This window comes from Bicyclus anynana, chromosome 8, assembly GCF_947172395.1.
Source record: "Bicyclus anynana chromosome 8, ilBicAnyn1.1, whole genome shotgun sequence".
In the NCBI taxonomy this organism is placed as follows: Eukaryota; Metazoa; Arthropoda; class Insecta; order Lepidoptera; family Nymphalidae; genus Bicyclus; species Bicyclus anynana.
In genome coordinates, this window is record NC_069090.1 from 4,155,830 (window position 1) to 4,171,854 (window position 16,025).

General features: G+C 38.1%; 1 protein-coding gene across 9 annotated transcripts in view; it reads left to right on the top strand.

Annotated features, from left to right (window-relative positions):
• The window catches only part of LOC112058620 (mitogen-activated protein kinase-binding protein 1), a 134,309-nt gene that overhangs the window by 97,473 nt on the left and 20,811 nt on the right, over positions 1 to 16,025 (top strand). For 7 of the 9 annotated variants that reach the window (XM_024099533.2, XM_024099528.2, XM_024099534.2 and 4 more), the window contains exons 8-26: positions 174 to 356; positions 1,290 to 1,450; positions 2,310 to 2,445; positions 2,967 to 3,128; positions 3,995 to 4,110; positions 5,399 to 5,603; positions 6,237 to 6,371; positions 7,303 to 7,413; positions 7,961 to 8,050; positions 8,601 to 8,731; positions 9,645 to 9,773; positions 10,322 to 10,441; positions 11,012 to 11,157; positions 11,551 to 11,648; positions 12,560 to 12,676; positions 13,971 to 14,060; positions 14,911 to 15,035; positions 15,209 to 15,353; positions 15,846 to 15,990. In XM_024099533.2, coding sequence (XP_023955301.2) covers positions 174 to 356; positions 1,290 to 1,450; positions 2,310 to 2,445; positions 2,967 to 3,128; positions 3,995 to 4,110; positions 5,399 to 5,603; positions 6,237 to 6,371; positions 7,303 to 7,413; positions 7,961 to 8,050; positions 8,601 to 8,731; positions 9,645 to 9,773; positions 10,322 to 10,441; positions 11,012 to 11,157; positions 11,551 to 11,648; positions 12,560 to 12,676; positions 13,971 to 14,060; positions 14,911 to 15,035; positions 15,209 to 15,353; positions 15,846 to 15,990 — 2,545 coding nt within the window. The remainder of the gene's footprint in view (positions 1 to 173; positions 357 to 1,289; positions 1,451 to 2,309; positions 2,446 to 2,966; positions 3,129 to 3,994; positions 4,111 to 5,398; positions 5,604 to 6,236; positions 6,372 to 7,302; positions 7,414 to 7,960; positions 8,051 to 8,600; positions 8,732 to 9,644; positions 9,774 to 10,321; positions 10,442 to 11,011; positions 11,158 to 11,550; positions 11,649 to 12,559; positions 12,677 to 13,970; positions 14,061 to 14,910; positions 15,036 to 15,208; positions 15,354 to 15,845; positions 15,991 to 16,025) is intronic. The other 2 variants (XM_024099535.2, XM_024099536.2) reach the window with 2 other exon arrangements.

Here is a 16,025-nt window from a genome sequence, read left to right on the forward strand (position 1 = left end):
TATTATTAAAAATTTCCAATGTTACTAACTGTACTAATTTAATTTAATAAGTAAGATAAAAATGTTACCTACTAATATACTAACAATATATGGATTTGTAATTCTGAAATAAATTATTATTATTATTAAAACAGTCTACAAATATTGAAATGTTTTTTTTTTAATATTTCCAGTTCAAAGAGCCAGTGCCCCTCATGGGCCGATCAGCCATCCTCGGCGAGCAGAAGGACAACGAGTTCTGTGACGTGGTGTGCGGGCGCGGCGAGGCGGCCGAGAGCACGTACGCCATCACCAGAGGCGGCTTGCTTTGTGAGTTCAACAGTAGGCGGCTGTTGGACAAGTGGGTGGAGTTAAGGGTGAGGAATTGTTTACTGTATAAATATATATTTTTGTTTTACTTAATGACAAGTTAACTTTTGACTGGGATCATTATATCTCATATTAAGATTATTATTAAACGTAATCTTACAGAAGTAGTAAGAAGAAGTATTAAGTAGTAAGTATACGTAAACGGGAAAATTGCTTGGAAATTAAATGTATTACGTGACAGGCTACTTATATACCTATTGTTAAATGGTGTTAAATGGATAAAATAAAAAAGGTTAAACCTGGCTGAGTTTGTTGTGGGCTCTTCTCGGATCAAGGCGCGTTTAGAACCCTCGTAACTTTTATTTTCGAATAATTATTATCACCATTATCTTAAGTTTAATATTATTACCTGGCGTTTCGAAAGAGCCTGTAAACTAAGCCTATATGAAATAAATGATTTTTGACTTTTTTTTTGGCTTTTGACTTTTAACTGACAATGCAGTATAAGATAGTGGCGAAGATGAATAAATAATCTTTAAGCACAATTTTTTTTTAATTTAACTTAAAACATTTTTTAAATCGAAACGCAAACGGTTGCACAGTATACAAATAATATATTATGTCAGCTATTAAATATACTTGCGCAGTTCCTCGATTGCTCGTCAGTTACAATATGGAGTGGTTAAATTGTTAAACTAGTGGCGCCATCTGTTGTTGCATAGCAAAAATGACAAAATAGCTTTAAAAGCTTAAACCCTGTATTTAATCAAAATAAAACCTTTTGGGCACTAATTCAATTCAAATATGATGTATTTCATATGTTTTTACTATTATTATTTGCATTACAGATTTCCTTCTTTTTAAACTATCTATATTTATTATACATCTTTGATTCAGTTACAATGGATCACAGTAGCGCCATCTATTGGCAAGTAGTGGATTAACCAACTGAAATCGATTATTCACCAATTTGTTCACAGACAACATCAGCGAATTGTATGGCGATAGGGTCAGAGTATATATTCGTCGGCTGTGCGGAAGGGATAGTGCGATGTTTCACGCCCGCGTCCCTGCGATACGTCACGACGCTGCCTCGAACCCACTACCTTGGTGTCGACATTGCGCAGGGGCATAATATCAAGTAAGTTTAAAAAAATGCTTGTCTCATTATTATCAGCCGGTAGATGTCCACTGTCGAACTTACGCCTCTTTTAGGGACTTCCAAAGAACAAGGTTTTGAGCCGCTTGCATCCAGTGAATGCAACCTGTAACCTACCTACTCACCTAGTGGGGGATCCACCAACAATGCCTATTTTGGTGTGGGGTCGCCATTCCAGCAACTTGGGACATATATGTCCATTGTCCATCGGTTCTTTGAACTATATGCTCATTGTGACTCGTTGAGCTATGTCGGTGACTTTGGTTCTTCTGCAGATCTTCATCTTCTTCCTTCTGGGCCGTTTCCGCACTTGGCCATGTGATTGGCCGTTGTAAGTGGATTCACTACATCCAGCTGAGCTCGCTCCAGAAGCTTAGTGGAAAGTCCAGGTCGCCGATAGCCTCATGAAGTATCTCTGAGGAACCAATATAGGTTACTCATTGTTCTGTTACGCCTCTGCAATATGTAGCAGTGTCTCGTTTGCCTCCGTGCAGGACTGTAACTCTCTTCTGCAGATATCCACATTTCTGATACGATCATGCAGAGATACTACAAGCACAGCTCGATTTGAAATTGGACCATGTTGTGGTTTATATACTTGTCTACAACTTTGAGTATTGAGTTTTGATAATGACAAGACATGAGGTCTATGATTGAATAATTACTTGCATTTCAAATGTTGTAAATCAGTGAAAAAGGTAGCTTCTGTTTAATTGACTTCTATGTTTGTATGTATGTATTAGATTAGTACATAGTAAGATCACCTTTTTTCCCTATAATTTTGAGATTTATATTTTTTCTTAGATAACATAATGCTTGATGTTTTTGAACTATGTTTCAGCCACATGTTCAGTCAGCCGAACAACGCGCGGTACCCGGACGCCATCGCCCTGACGTACGACGAGCGGAACCACAAGCTCACCTGTGTGTACAACGACCACAGCTTGTATGTGTGGGACGTCAGAGATATTAAGAGGGTATGTAATGCTATTCAAATTCAAAAGTTCAAAATTCTAACTAGCAGACGCTCTGTGGTTTCACCCGCGTAGAATCTTTTTTTTTTATAAAAAAAATTAAATTGGTCGAGTAGTTTTTGAGTTAAATCGTAACAATAAACAAAATCTTTTTTTGAATATAAACTATTGTGATTGTTATTAATATCAAAAAACACAGCTAAAACTCATGTGATACAACATCGGAGTATGTCCGACTCGTTTCCCATTCGGGGCCCTTAGTCGTGAGCTGGTTCTTGCAACGCGGCACGATACAAACTGCGACGTCGTGGCGCGGGAGGTTCGAAACTATAGCTTGGTAAATCTTTTCGTAACACTTTCTGTGGTCCGCGCGGGCCGGGAGGGGATAGCGATGACCTTGACTTCACACCCGCGCAGTCCTTTCCCTTTGTCGCCCGCATATCATGAGAGTGTCATCAACGAACTTGCCAAGCTATAGTCTAGTCGATAGAGTTGTTTTATTTGATGTTGTGTTTATTCGGCAGGTAGGCAAGTCCCACTCGGCTCTGTACCACTCTGCGTGCATCTGGGGGGTGGACATGATCAGCCAGGGTCCCCTGGGCGCGGGCGCCTTCCTCTCGTGCTCCAGCGACGACACCGTGCGGCTGTGGGCGATCAAGCCCAACCAGACCAATATTTATAGCAATGTGAGTATTCAAATATTTCGATATGTCAGTTGACTATTTGTAAAGATTCTACCACCAGTTCGGAAGGCAGGTTCTGCTGAGAAGAAACCGACAAGAAACTCAACAGTTGCTCATCAATGGTGTTATAATTATTATCAGCCTATGTTGATGATAGTGACTGGGACTGATGGCTTAACATGATCTCTTAAACACAGGGTGTACCACCACCAACTTCACACAAAGCTTTTACCAAAAATTTTTTAGAGTGAAAACTCAAGAGTGAAAACTCTGTATGTGTTCCATGACCCGACCCAGGATTTGAACCCAGGATCCAAGGCTACATGGTACTTGTATGATAAAGTTTGTAATAATCTCGAAGAGCTCAAACACTTCGACATTTCGAATGCTTTACACTCAAAATGGGGCCAACCAAAGTCAGTGATAGCCCAGTGGATATGACCTCTGCCTCCGATTCCAGGGGGTGTGGGTGAATCTGGTCTGGGGTATGCAACTTTTCAGTTGTGTGCATTTTAAGAAATTAAATATCACGTGTCTTAAACGGTGAAGGAAAACATCGTGAGGAAACCTGCATTCTCTGCGTGTGTGAAGTCTGCCAAACCGCATTGGGCCAGAGTGGTGGACTATTGGCCTAACCTCTCTGATTCGGAGAGGAGACTCGAGCTCAGCAGTGAGCCGAATATGGGTTAATATCGATCGACCAACACTCAAAATTAGTGGGCAGTTTTAGAGATGGCCCCGGTCAACCAACTACCATGGTTTTACATTTTGATTACGGAGAGCTCAAAAGACTTTGTAGAACCATCACATCTCGGCAGGGAGAGAGTTACTGAAGCTTACATTTTTACAGCAATTGTTACTGTTGACAGGAACTAACCAAAGTACTGTATATCGACCCCGAGCTCAAGTTCCTCAAGGATGTGGATCTGACGGCCACTAGTGATAAGGATAAATCTAAGACATACGACGACAAAACCGGTGTCAGGTACGAATAGCAATTTTCTTTAATAATTTTTTTTTTTGTATTATAATTATATGTTACCTTATTGTAATTAAAAGAAGAATTAAGTAAAACTGATAAACATAGTAAAAATAGACAAAAAGCTGCACAAACAGCTGAACTCACCTTTATGGTTTCAATAAAAATCTGAAGATGTTGTCTTTTACCTACCGATATATTTTAGTTCTGAGCTTCAAAATTAATGAAATATTAAATTACTCAAAAATGCGATTACCACGGTTTTATAAAGTAGACAGAACTCTATTGAATAAATACTGATAACTTTTCCAAAAAGTGTTAAAAAATTAGTTGTCTGTAAAGTTGGTTTCGATGCGTTATAGCACAGTGGATACGACCTCTGCCTCAGATTCCAGAGGATGCAGGTTCAAATCCGGTCCGGGGCATGCACCTCCCAACTTTTCAGTCATGTGCATTTTAAGAAATTAAATGTCACGTTTAACAGTGAAGGAATAACATCGCGAGGAAACCTACATACATGAGTATTTTCTTAATGGAGAATGTTGTTGAATGAAACTTTGTTACATTAGAGCTATTATATATACAGATACACTAGTTTTTGTTTTATTTAATAATACCAGATAGTTATGATTTTACATTTTACATTTTGCATTCAAAGTTCGCAAAAATATCGACTCCCGCTAACGGTCGCGATATTGTACGTGACGTCATCGCACAACACTTGCCCGACCCGTATAGGCAATTTCGTATTTGCGAACTAATGGCCCTTATATTAATTTACTCTTTGACTAAAAACTAACCATTAGTTAGTTCGTAGCTTTCGTACGAAACTAACCATTAGTTAGTTTCGTACGAAATTGCCTGAACGGGCCGTGCAAGCGTTTTACAATATTGGCTTTTCCCCCGTTTGAATGATGATGATGATAAATGATTATATACAACCTATTTGTCTAAGAGCCGTGGTAGCCCAGAGGATATGACCTCTGCCTCCGATTGCGGAGGGTGTGGGTTCGAATCCAGTCCGCGGCATGCACCTCCAACTTTTCAGTTGTGTGCATTTTAAGAAATTCAATATCACTGGTCTCAAACGGTGAAGGAAAACATCGTGAGGAAACCTGCACACCAGAGAATTTCTTAATTCTCTGCGTGTGTGAAGTCTGCCAATCCGCATTGGGCCAGCGTGGTGGACTATTGGCCTAACCCCTCTCATTCTAAGAGGAGACTCGAGCTCAGCAGTGAGCAGTATATGGGTTGATAATTATGATGATGATGATGATGATTTGTCTACTATCAGATGCGTGCGCGTGTCTCCATGCGGGCGGCACATAGCGGCCGGCGACCGCGCGGGCAACGTGTGGATATTCGACAGCTCGGGCGCGCTGCTGCACACGCTGGAGGCGCACGACGCGGAGGTGCTGTGCCTCGAGTACGCCTCCTCGCCGCGCCTGCTCGCCTCGGCCTCGCGGGACCGCCTCGTGCACGTGTTCCACGTCGACCGGGTAAGTCGTTTAAGTTACATATCCATGCAAACTTCATGACGTTTCGTAACGTTGTACGTGATGATGCGCAATGCCAAGTTAAGCGGAATATAACGTGAGAGGTAGCAGCGATAGAGATGGTACCATCATTTTGTGGTAGAGGAATCGCTTCGAGCAGGTCCCAGAACTTGTGACCTCTTAGTTTAATGGATCCCTTTAGTATGTGTTGCTGACACAGCACCTGTAACATAATAAATTATATTATGTAATAAATTAGCTTAAAATAATTAATATAAATAAAATAAAAGTTATGAAATATGTAGTAACAAAATAATAATGTACTTACCACTATGCATAATCTGTTGTATGAACGTGTTTTGTATGCATTAAACGGAACAAACGTGACGGCGATCACGCTGCCTAACAAAAAACTGAACTCAAATCATCAAATACCCTTTAATGTATACTATCACTGTTGAAACAACTTTATAGAAATACCTCCTTTTTTATAATAATATAAAAAAATAAATGTAAATACCATCCATACTCGAGGAACTTTGCTTCAGACTGTGCTATGTATAGACAAATCGTCTGAACAACACAAAATGCTAAACTAATTAATTTTGTTTATGGGAAACTTTATTTTTGTTACAGGGCTACCAAATCCTGCAGACTTTGGATGAACACTCGTCTTCAATCACGGCTGTGAGGTTTTTGAGTTCTGGCAGTGGACTGCAAATGGTGTCGTGTGGCGCGGATAAAACCATTTTATTTAGACAACTTAGAACTGTGAGTATGTCTATTATTTACCATTTAAAACCGCATATACAAAATTTTTACCTACTATCTCATTTGAAATATTGTACTTAAAATAAGAGTCGAAATCTTGCCCAAAATTATGCAAATTCTATAAAAGTTATTCAATCTATAAATCCAGACATATCAACTTTACAAAAACTAAATTCTATATTGGCCATTATAAGTGTGTGTGTGTGTGCTAGGGAAGTGTTAACACTTTATGAAGGAGCTCCTTAATCCTACACCCGGGTTACAAGACCAGGGCTCTGCTCGGAGTTTTTCTCTAAGTTACACGATAGACCCAGCACCTGCACAGTCAATGAAAAGTTCTGTATGTAGTTTAGACTTTCAGCCTGTTGTCTATGTTTATTGAAAATAATTAGAATAAAGCTTTTGTGGAAGTTTTTTCGTTATTTTTCTAATGTAAACAAAATAAATATAATTTTGGCAGAAAGCATCAAAAGTTAATTTAAAAAAAATAGAAAACCAAGGTTTATGATTCACAACATTTGTCAGGAAAACTTAATTAACAAATCAAACTGTAATAACCAAAATAAGACCCTAGAATGGCAGAGAATGACCTTGAGTGGAGTCACGCACTTGTGAACGCTGTGTGTAGGGTCTGACTGTAAACAAACTTTCCCGGTTTCCGCTCATGTCTCTCTCCCCGCCTATCCCAAGTAACCCTACAAGAATTACACGACAAGAAATGTAGACGGCTCGGACACGAGCATACTGAAGCCGACCGTACGACGAGCACCTTATATCGCAAGTCTTTCCCGCCAACCGATCGCTACCCCTCTCTAAATCTCTACTTTTTACGGAAACAAGTCGCGCCACCTAGCGTCACGAGATCGAGCGACGTCATCTCCGTCTCAGATTACTATTTCTTACAATAATATATTGAATGTGTATTATTTAGACGCAAGACGGCAGTTACCAGTTCGCGCGCGGACAGAACGTGTCGGGCAGAACGACGCTGTACGACATGGAAGTGGACGCGGGCGGCAGGCATATATTGACTGCTTGTCAGGTAAGGGGATATACATCTTCATACCTATCTATCTATGCTTATAATAAAACTGTAACAGGTCAGAATCTGTACATTGAAGATATTTTGAAAATTTCATTTTAGCATTATATAAAATATTTTTAAAATTCAACCCCTATAGTGGTGAAATAGGACTTGAAAGTTTATATTGATCTTCACGCGAACGAAGTCGCGGGCGTCCGCTAGTTATACACAAATTGCCAATATTACCTGCTTTTCGCTTAGCTATTAATAATACTAGCCCTGTTTAAAAAGTAGCCGCAAAGTAGTTGTAATTTAGTAAGCATTCTTTATGTCTCGATATTTTGATTGTGAACTGTGAACTTGAAATCGAATCGAACTGTAAATGTTTGTCCATTTATTAATTTCATACATGATTTAAATTCTCATTGAAAATTATAGTAATATGATCCAAGGGCACTATAAGAAATAAATAATTTTGTATAGACAATATAAATAATCTGTTGGTCCTTGACATTGTGCTTTAGTTCCAACCAACTAATTCAATCAGTCCAATATTTTTTTAAAGGACCGCAACGTTCGAGTATACAGCGCAGCGCACGGCAGGCACACGAAGACATTCAGAGGGACCACAGCGGAAGATGGCACTCTTATAAAGGTATTTGAAACCATATAACTTTGGTTTAATCTTTCGTCTTTCTACAATGTTATTGTCAATTGCAGTAGTTACAGAAAAGTAACAGTTGTTTGTGGTTTCATAAAAGGTTTCACCGATTTTCATGATATGTTTTGTTTATTTGGTAATACTAATTTTTCACCCTCCTACCATCCCCATCATTCATCATCATCATTATCAGCCTATGGACGTTCACAGCTGGACATACGCTTCTCTACGGACTTCCAAAAACCATGGTTTCGTGGTCGTCGGTCCATCTAGTTGGGGGTTTTCTAATCATAGAAAGCTAGCCCAAGAACTATTATAAAGATCCTTTATAAGTTCATAGTTGACTCTGTGATTTCTTTAACCTTTTAAATCCTTTTTTCTTGGGAAACGTTTTTGTTTTACAAAAGGTGGCAGAATATTCTTTATTCACTAATTAACATTTAAAATAATTTGATATATTCACTGAAATATTAGTGAATGTAATGTATTAAACTATACCATTATTACAGGGCTTATTATATGGTTTTCATTTATTTGTTGCTAGGTTGCGCTTGACAGCAGTGGCATCTACCTGGCTACCTCAAGTACGGACAAGATTCTCAGTGTTTACGATTACTACTCCGGAGAATGCATGGCCACTATGTATGGCCATTCTGAGATCGTCACGGGCTTGAGGTAAGAAGATAACCAAATATGAACATGATTTTACTCTCGATCGATCTAGCATGCGTCAACGACATATTTCGTGAAGAGAATAAGACATTGCATGATTAGAATTGAATTATTATCACTGAACTATCAATCCTTCAGTAGAAGAGAGATAGATTGGTCACAAGTCGAACGCTTGGGCCGATCGAGCCTATTTATCTCTCGCTTCGCGCGTTCGCTTGTGTCGTCACGAGCCGAGATAGTACGAAGTGTTCTGTGAGAGTATTGGTAGATCGATTGGGCGACCTTGCTAATTGTTGTCGTGACGTTCCATCCGTCCATACCTTTTGTTGGATACTCCTTCATGGATTATTTTGGTATAGGTGAGATGAATGACTTGAGTGGAAAAGGGCAGTGTTAAATAGTTTTAAAAGACGTCTACTACTACATTCTTCGGTCACAAGTCCAGAACCTCGCTCAAGGTTATTCTCTGCCAATCGAGCTATTGGTAACATTATTAGTGGGAATTGTTAGATTATATAATGATTTATTTATTTTGCTATCATCCGCGAAAAGTCGACGAACCCATTGCGTCAACGTCACCCAGTTCCGACAAAATACTCTCTACGTACGTAGAGAGTAGTGCAATTGCACGTTGTAGAGTCAACATCTCCTGAGGATGCTCCGGTTTCGGGGTGAAACGTAGGTAGAGAGTATTTTGTCGGACCTGGGTGACGTTGTCGCATGGGTTCGTCGACTTTTCGCAGATGATAGCAAAATAAATAAATCGTTATATAATCGTGATGAACTTCCGCAAAGTAACGCCTGCTTCTATCCAATATTTAAAAGGAATTGTTATACCTGACATGATTAGATAGATAGATATAGTCAATATGATTTAATAGATAGGCAAATAAATCATTGTTCTTGATCTTCCTAGGTTCACGCCAGATTGCCAGCACCTGATATCAGCCTCTGGCGACGGCTGCATCTTCGTGTGGCGTGTGCCGCACGACATGGTGGTCACCATGCGCGCGCGGCTAGCGCAGCAGGCCATACGACAGGGGAGGTGAGTTTTATTAGAGAAATGTATGTTAAGTAACACAGATATGCGTTAAATAGCATAGGAATATGCGTGAAATAGCACAGAAATGTGCGTTATATAGCACAGAAATATGCGTTAAATAGCACAGAAATGTGCATTATATAGCACAGAGATGTGCGATAAATAACAGAAATATGCAAACAGAAGTAGCACAAACGTTTGGGAACCAATGAGCGAAAGTATGCTTATTAATGTATTTAATTTCAGACTTACGAGAATGTGTTTTTGTACTTACGAGACTACATTATTTCTTCTACAAGTTCTAACGTTTCCTCTAATGCTCATAACTGTGATGTGAATCTTGATTATAAAATCATTCTCAGACCTGAAATTTCATTATCAGACTTCTGATAATGGAATATAATGGATAATGGAATTCTGTGGGGCATCCATGTGGATGCCCCACAGAAATCATTTAAGGATAAAATTTCAATATACTATAGGACTTCCAGATTAGAATTATGCCATCTTCACTTAACTAATTGTTAATCTTTTAAATATTTTGATTAAAGGAAAGTGGCGCCCACTAACGGCATGTCTGGTTTGGAAAGCGAAACGGACTCGCACTTAGGTTCGCCGCCGCGGGAAATAACGGACGACAAATTCACCACGCCAGTTGTGCCCGATTATACGTAAGTTTTGTCCCATAACATTGGCGTACGTAATAGGGATGATGACAGTTTTTTAAATTGTATATAAATTAGGAGTATTCTAATTAAAGCAATTTTGTAAAAGTAACTTTAAAATTTTTAATACGCTTATATTACCTTCATCCAAGATAGTGGACTGGCTGTTGGAAATCCCACCCCCATCATATGGATATCAAATGAAAAGGATTGCTTTCTGGAATACGATTAAAAAAAAAACACGACTTAAACCCAATATGGCGGACGTCCAAGATGGCGGACAGGCTATTTGAAATGCACCCCCGTGATTTGGGTATCAAGCTTGTTTTTTAGTTTTTAAAACTATTCATGTTATTAGTGCCTTAACCCGACCTAGAAATTGAACCGGACATGATCCATAGCCAAAACAGATTACTACTACTGGACAAACGAGGCAGTCATAATATATCTCGATATGGTTAGGTTGATAGTCTATCTAGATCGATATAATTTCTTTGTCTAGTAATTTAGACGTAACAAATGCAAAAATTCTTTTTCAAATGTAATATCTAAATTGTAAATGTGTCTAATTTTCAGCCTCCGAATAGGTCGGCTACCTACCTGGGCTAAGAAAAGTTTGGGCGACGAACTGTCCTCTGACTCCCCACGACCCGCACCCGGCCAGATGCCTCCTGTTCCGACCACTAGAGGGAAGTGGGCCACGAGAATATTACCCAGTCCTGGTAAGAAATTTGTCCTCTTCAAAAAGGATTAATTTTTCAACCATCATTTGCCTGGCTTTCTTTCTTATAGGAAATAGGAGATTCTTATAGGGAATTGGACCTACCACACTGCCCCAATGCGGATTGTCGGGTAGTAGGTTAAGGGTAGTAATGTTAAATTCTTTACCAACCACTATCAATCCCTATCAGATGTTAATGATAGTGACCAGGATCGATGGCTTAACATGCTTTTTGAGGCTCGGGGTGTGATACCAGCAACTTCATAGTGCTACCAATTGATAAACTGATTGACTTTTCAAAAGAGCTTTTATACTAAGACGTTATTTATAATCTGTGGTGTTTACAATAAAAACAATAGTAATTGTTATTGCAAGTGTAATTCATTCGTTTCAGATAAACGCGTTGATTCCGATGGTTCCAAAGACAGTTCCATAGATAGTGGCACAGACACAAGGTATAACGATAAACGAAGAGAGCCGGGAGGCAAACAGGTATGTGTAGTTGTGAGAACATCACGAGTGTGTTTGTTTGTGTTTAGTCTGTTAATGTTACTTAGTTAAGTCTATTATTTCAATGCAAATATTTTACAAATTCTTAACAATTTTTTCAAATTTTACACTTTTTTTTAATTTTTTTTTTGTAATGGTCTTGCAATACAATTTTGTACACAGTTTTGTATATACAACATATATTCAAAACAAAACCGAGTTTGGCAAACTGTTTTCATTAATATCTGAAATTATTAAACTGATTTTATGCGTTTTTCACCGTTATTTTATTAGTGGGAGAGTTAAATACTCTAAATAAAACCTTTTTGCACAAAAAGAAGGATGCTTTATGCACAAACAGTCTTAACCAACGTTTTTTTTGTAGATATTATGTATATAGTTGTATTTTAATAGTCACTAACTTGTGCTGTCTAATCACTCACAAAAGCATTGTGGTGGAGGTTTTTATGTTACATTTTTTTAACTGTTTATTTTTTTTTTCGTTTGTACTTAAAATGATGTGCAACATCCAAATATTACAATGTTTTGTATATTTTTATTGCAATGTAATATTTGGATGTGAAGGTCTATGGTTATTTTTATTTGGTACGCTTTGAATTTCATTTTCGTTTTTTTTTTTTCATTTTGCCTTAACATTAATTTACCAAGCAAAACTGTATATGTCAAGGTTTTTAATTATACAATTTAGCCTCAATAGCTCAACGGTAAGAGCGGTCGGACTCATCACCGAGGGGTGGTGGTTCGGTCCCCTAGTCTTTCCTGACTAATTGGATGGGAATGGGAATATTGGTCATATTAAAAAAAAAGATATGGCAAAAAGAAATGAAATTCAACTCGCGTACCCTTTACCTACATATTTCACAAGGTTGTGGTACTTATTCCATACGAAATAGAGGCCGAAATCGCTCAACTTGTCCCAACTGCCGCGCGTTGAGGCGCTCTTCCGCAATTTTGACGCCACCATGAAAACCACGTACGATATATTGTCAATATCGCCGAGGGTCGAGAAGGTTTTACTTTTCTATAATTTCGCATTTGTGATTTCGCTTTTTTTGTTTGTTTACGCATTATTGACTTGTGTATACGTTTCGCAGTTTCGATCCACACGTTTGTCGCATACCTATTTAGATTTACGCATTTGGCATTGTGTGTCTCATGTTCCGTGCTGTCACAACATCATTGTCACTTTGCATTCGATTATTTTAAAATAAACATTTTTCTAAAAAATATTGTAGGTTAGTAAAATATTGATGAACTTACTATTGAAGTAAATGCTAATAACTCATTTAGAATCTGGAGATCGATACTTGTACTTTATAATCGTCGATGTAATATTGGCCTATAACAAGTTATAATACAATTTGAACTTTATTTTTATGGGATGCCAAAAATGAAATGTCAATAAGTCAATAACAACTACGTTGCTATGGAAACTAGCGATGTCACATCGCTGTAACTATACAGAATGCAGGGGCTGTTTTTCAATGCTTGCGTCAAATCTTTCGAATTGTAACATAATCATATAACTTAAACGTTTATTACTTTAATAACCGTTTATTAGTTTTATATGATTACTAGCGGACGCCCGCTACTTCGTGAAATTTAGTTTTTAACAAATCCTTCAGGAACCATGGATTTTCCGGGATGAAATGTGTTAATCCAGAGTAAAATCTATTTGCATTCCATATTTCAGCTAAATCGGTTAAGTAGTTGCGCCATTAAAGAGTAACAAACATCCAAACATCCATACAAACGTTTGCGTTTATAATATTGTTAGTACGATTTTTTTTTGAAAACCTGGATCAAGATCAAGGTTCAGTGTGATTTACTCTTATCGGGGTTTAGTTGAATCTTTAAAGAAACATATTATTCTTGGTATATATCTAGGATGGGTAACGGTCCTGAATGTTATGCTTTGACGATATCATCCGCTTTACATTCGCGCCATTATACGCTTGCTACAAATATGTATTCGCTTTGTCATTAGCCTATATGTTTGGCCCATTCTTCAATATGCTACAATAATTGCGATTACGTATATCAGAGTTGATAAAAAGTATTTTTTGTTAATTGATATATATTAATAAATTTTATTATAATGGAAAACTATTCTAACTAAATAACAAATATACTATTGGGCAGCTTATTGTTCTGGCGGGCTTTATTGACATGCTTAATATTCGCAAATTGATCACGCTCATCAGTCATCACTTAGTTTTATTACTGTTTTAAGATTTTTTTTTATTCTTTTTACATTTTGAGCATTCTTTATTTTAGTTCAAATTTTATTTTTTGCGGCAATAGGTGACGTTAAATTTATCGAAAAATCGAACGATGGACGCGCGAACTCGTCACCACACGGACGACTCCTCCCTCGGCAGTTTTAAATTTGAGGTTTGATTTTGTTTTTTTATTTTGATACTTTTACATAATTAGTTGATAATCCATTTTTGTCACTAACAATAAAAATTACAAGGTCAAATTGGAAAGCCTTGATATTACACCTCGTGAACGAACAGCTATTTGGAAGTTTGTAAGAGGGAAAAAAAAATAGTTCCGTTTCTACGCTTTTGCCAAGCTATACTACTGGTAGGTATAGCGTATCGCCTAGAGGGATCTGCAGCGAATACAAGTAACATTAGAGAATATTTCACTCTAATTGAAGTTACTTTGGTTGATCTGAAATATCTTATTAAAACGAATAAATAGTATAGTGACGTATATCAAGGTCATTCAATGTGTTTTATAGCAGTTAAGTTGAAAAAGGCTTAAATTGCTCAAGTATCCATGAGTTTTCCATAAGTATAAGTATTCTACACACTCTTCTGGAATTTAGTGTAGTATTTACTTCTACTTTAAAAATTTTCTATAGTTCATATTCTTGGGATGGCTTGTATTCTCTTTGGCCAAGAAATCTATTTGTAATATCTTGATCAGTATAAGAAAGGTGTGGGGATTAATATACGGACGGTATCTACTTCAGTTTTAGATACACCCATAGTTAATTATTCTGCTCGTAGAACTATTCTACTTCGTAGTGCGAGATATTTGTCGCCAATAAACTCTAGGGAATACTCTTTTCAATAACCTTTTAGGTATGTTCAATTAAAGCAAAATTTGTTGGAATTTACCGACAGCATAGCTATAATAATATCTGAAAACATTTATAAATATTTATCTTATCATAATTTTTGGTTCATTTAAACACCAAGAAGCGATTTCAATGTTGGCGGATTTGTTGCAGGACCAAGAGTCGACGGAACACGACGGCGATATTGAGGACATTTCAGACGGCGAGAGGACTTCGTCCTCTGAGAGCAGGAACCGCCCTACGTACTACCCCGGCAACAACGATGATGAGACTGCGAGGTTAGTTACTCCATCATGCCAGTATTGGTCGCATACCAAAGACATATCTCAAGAAGAGAAATAGACAAACTTTTCCCTTGAAAATACAGAAGCCTTATGAAAACGAATCAATTAATATGAATTCAAAAATTTCACGATAGTTTAAATTCTAAATAAGATTTATTAATTCACAGCAAGTTCATGGTGAACGCGATGGACCAGCTGGAGCTGCGGCAGTCTATGCGACGCGCGCGGCGCTGGGGCGCCGACAACCGGCTCGACATACCCGCCGCCTCGGCTTCCCTCAGCGGCTCGCCGCACGACTCCGAAGATGACGAGGTACCTACTTGTGGTTTCTGATCGTGGCATCAGCCTTAGGGAAGAAGCTACCCGGTGCGGTGCTATTTTATATAGTTGGTATATTTAAATTAATTTAATTAAAATTAATTAATTAATTAACGATTTAAACAGTATTTAAATTGTGATGCAAATACGAGTATGAAGACGTGGCTGTACGGATGTCAATCTTTGCCTGTTGGTTACCTTCTAAGTCACGGAAAATGTAGTAGTATTTAATTTTGTTAGATTCCTATTTCATGAGATTAGATGAAGTAGAGCACGAAACGTGCATAACTTGGCATTAAAGCACTCGTGTCTCTATTATAAACTCACTTTGTTTGTTTTATAAAATGCAACTCGTGCTTTAATGACCGTCATTATGCAACCGTTTCATAATCTACACTCTAACACTCTACCAAGTTCATGGTGAACATGGTGTATATTGATAACACACGAAAATGTATTACCAATACTGACGTTCTTTTTGCACAGGTATCGACACCTTCCGGCGACAATGCTGAACGGAATCCATTGTCCGGCTCCTGCGAGTCCATCGACACTGCAGGCCGAAGGGAGAGTTATATTAAGTCTGCCTTCGACAGCCTCAGCGGTCTTGAAGCCGACACACACGTCACCAGTAAGTTAAATATTGAGGCTATCAGTGCGTGAAAG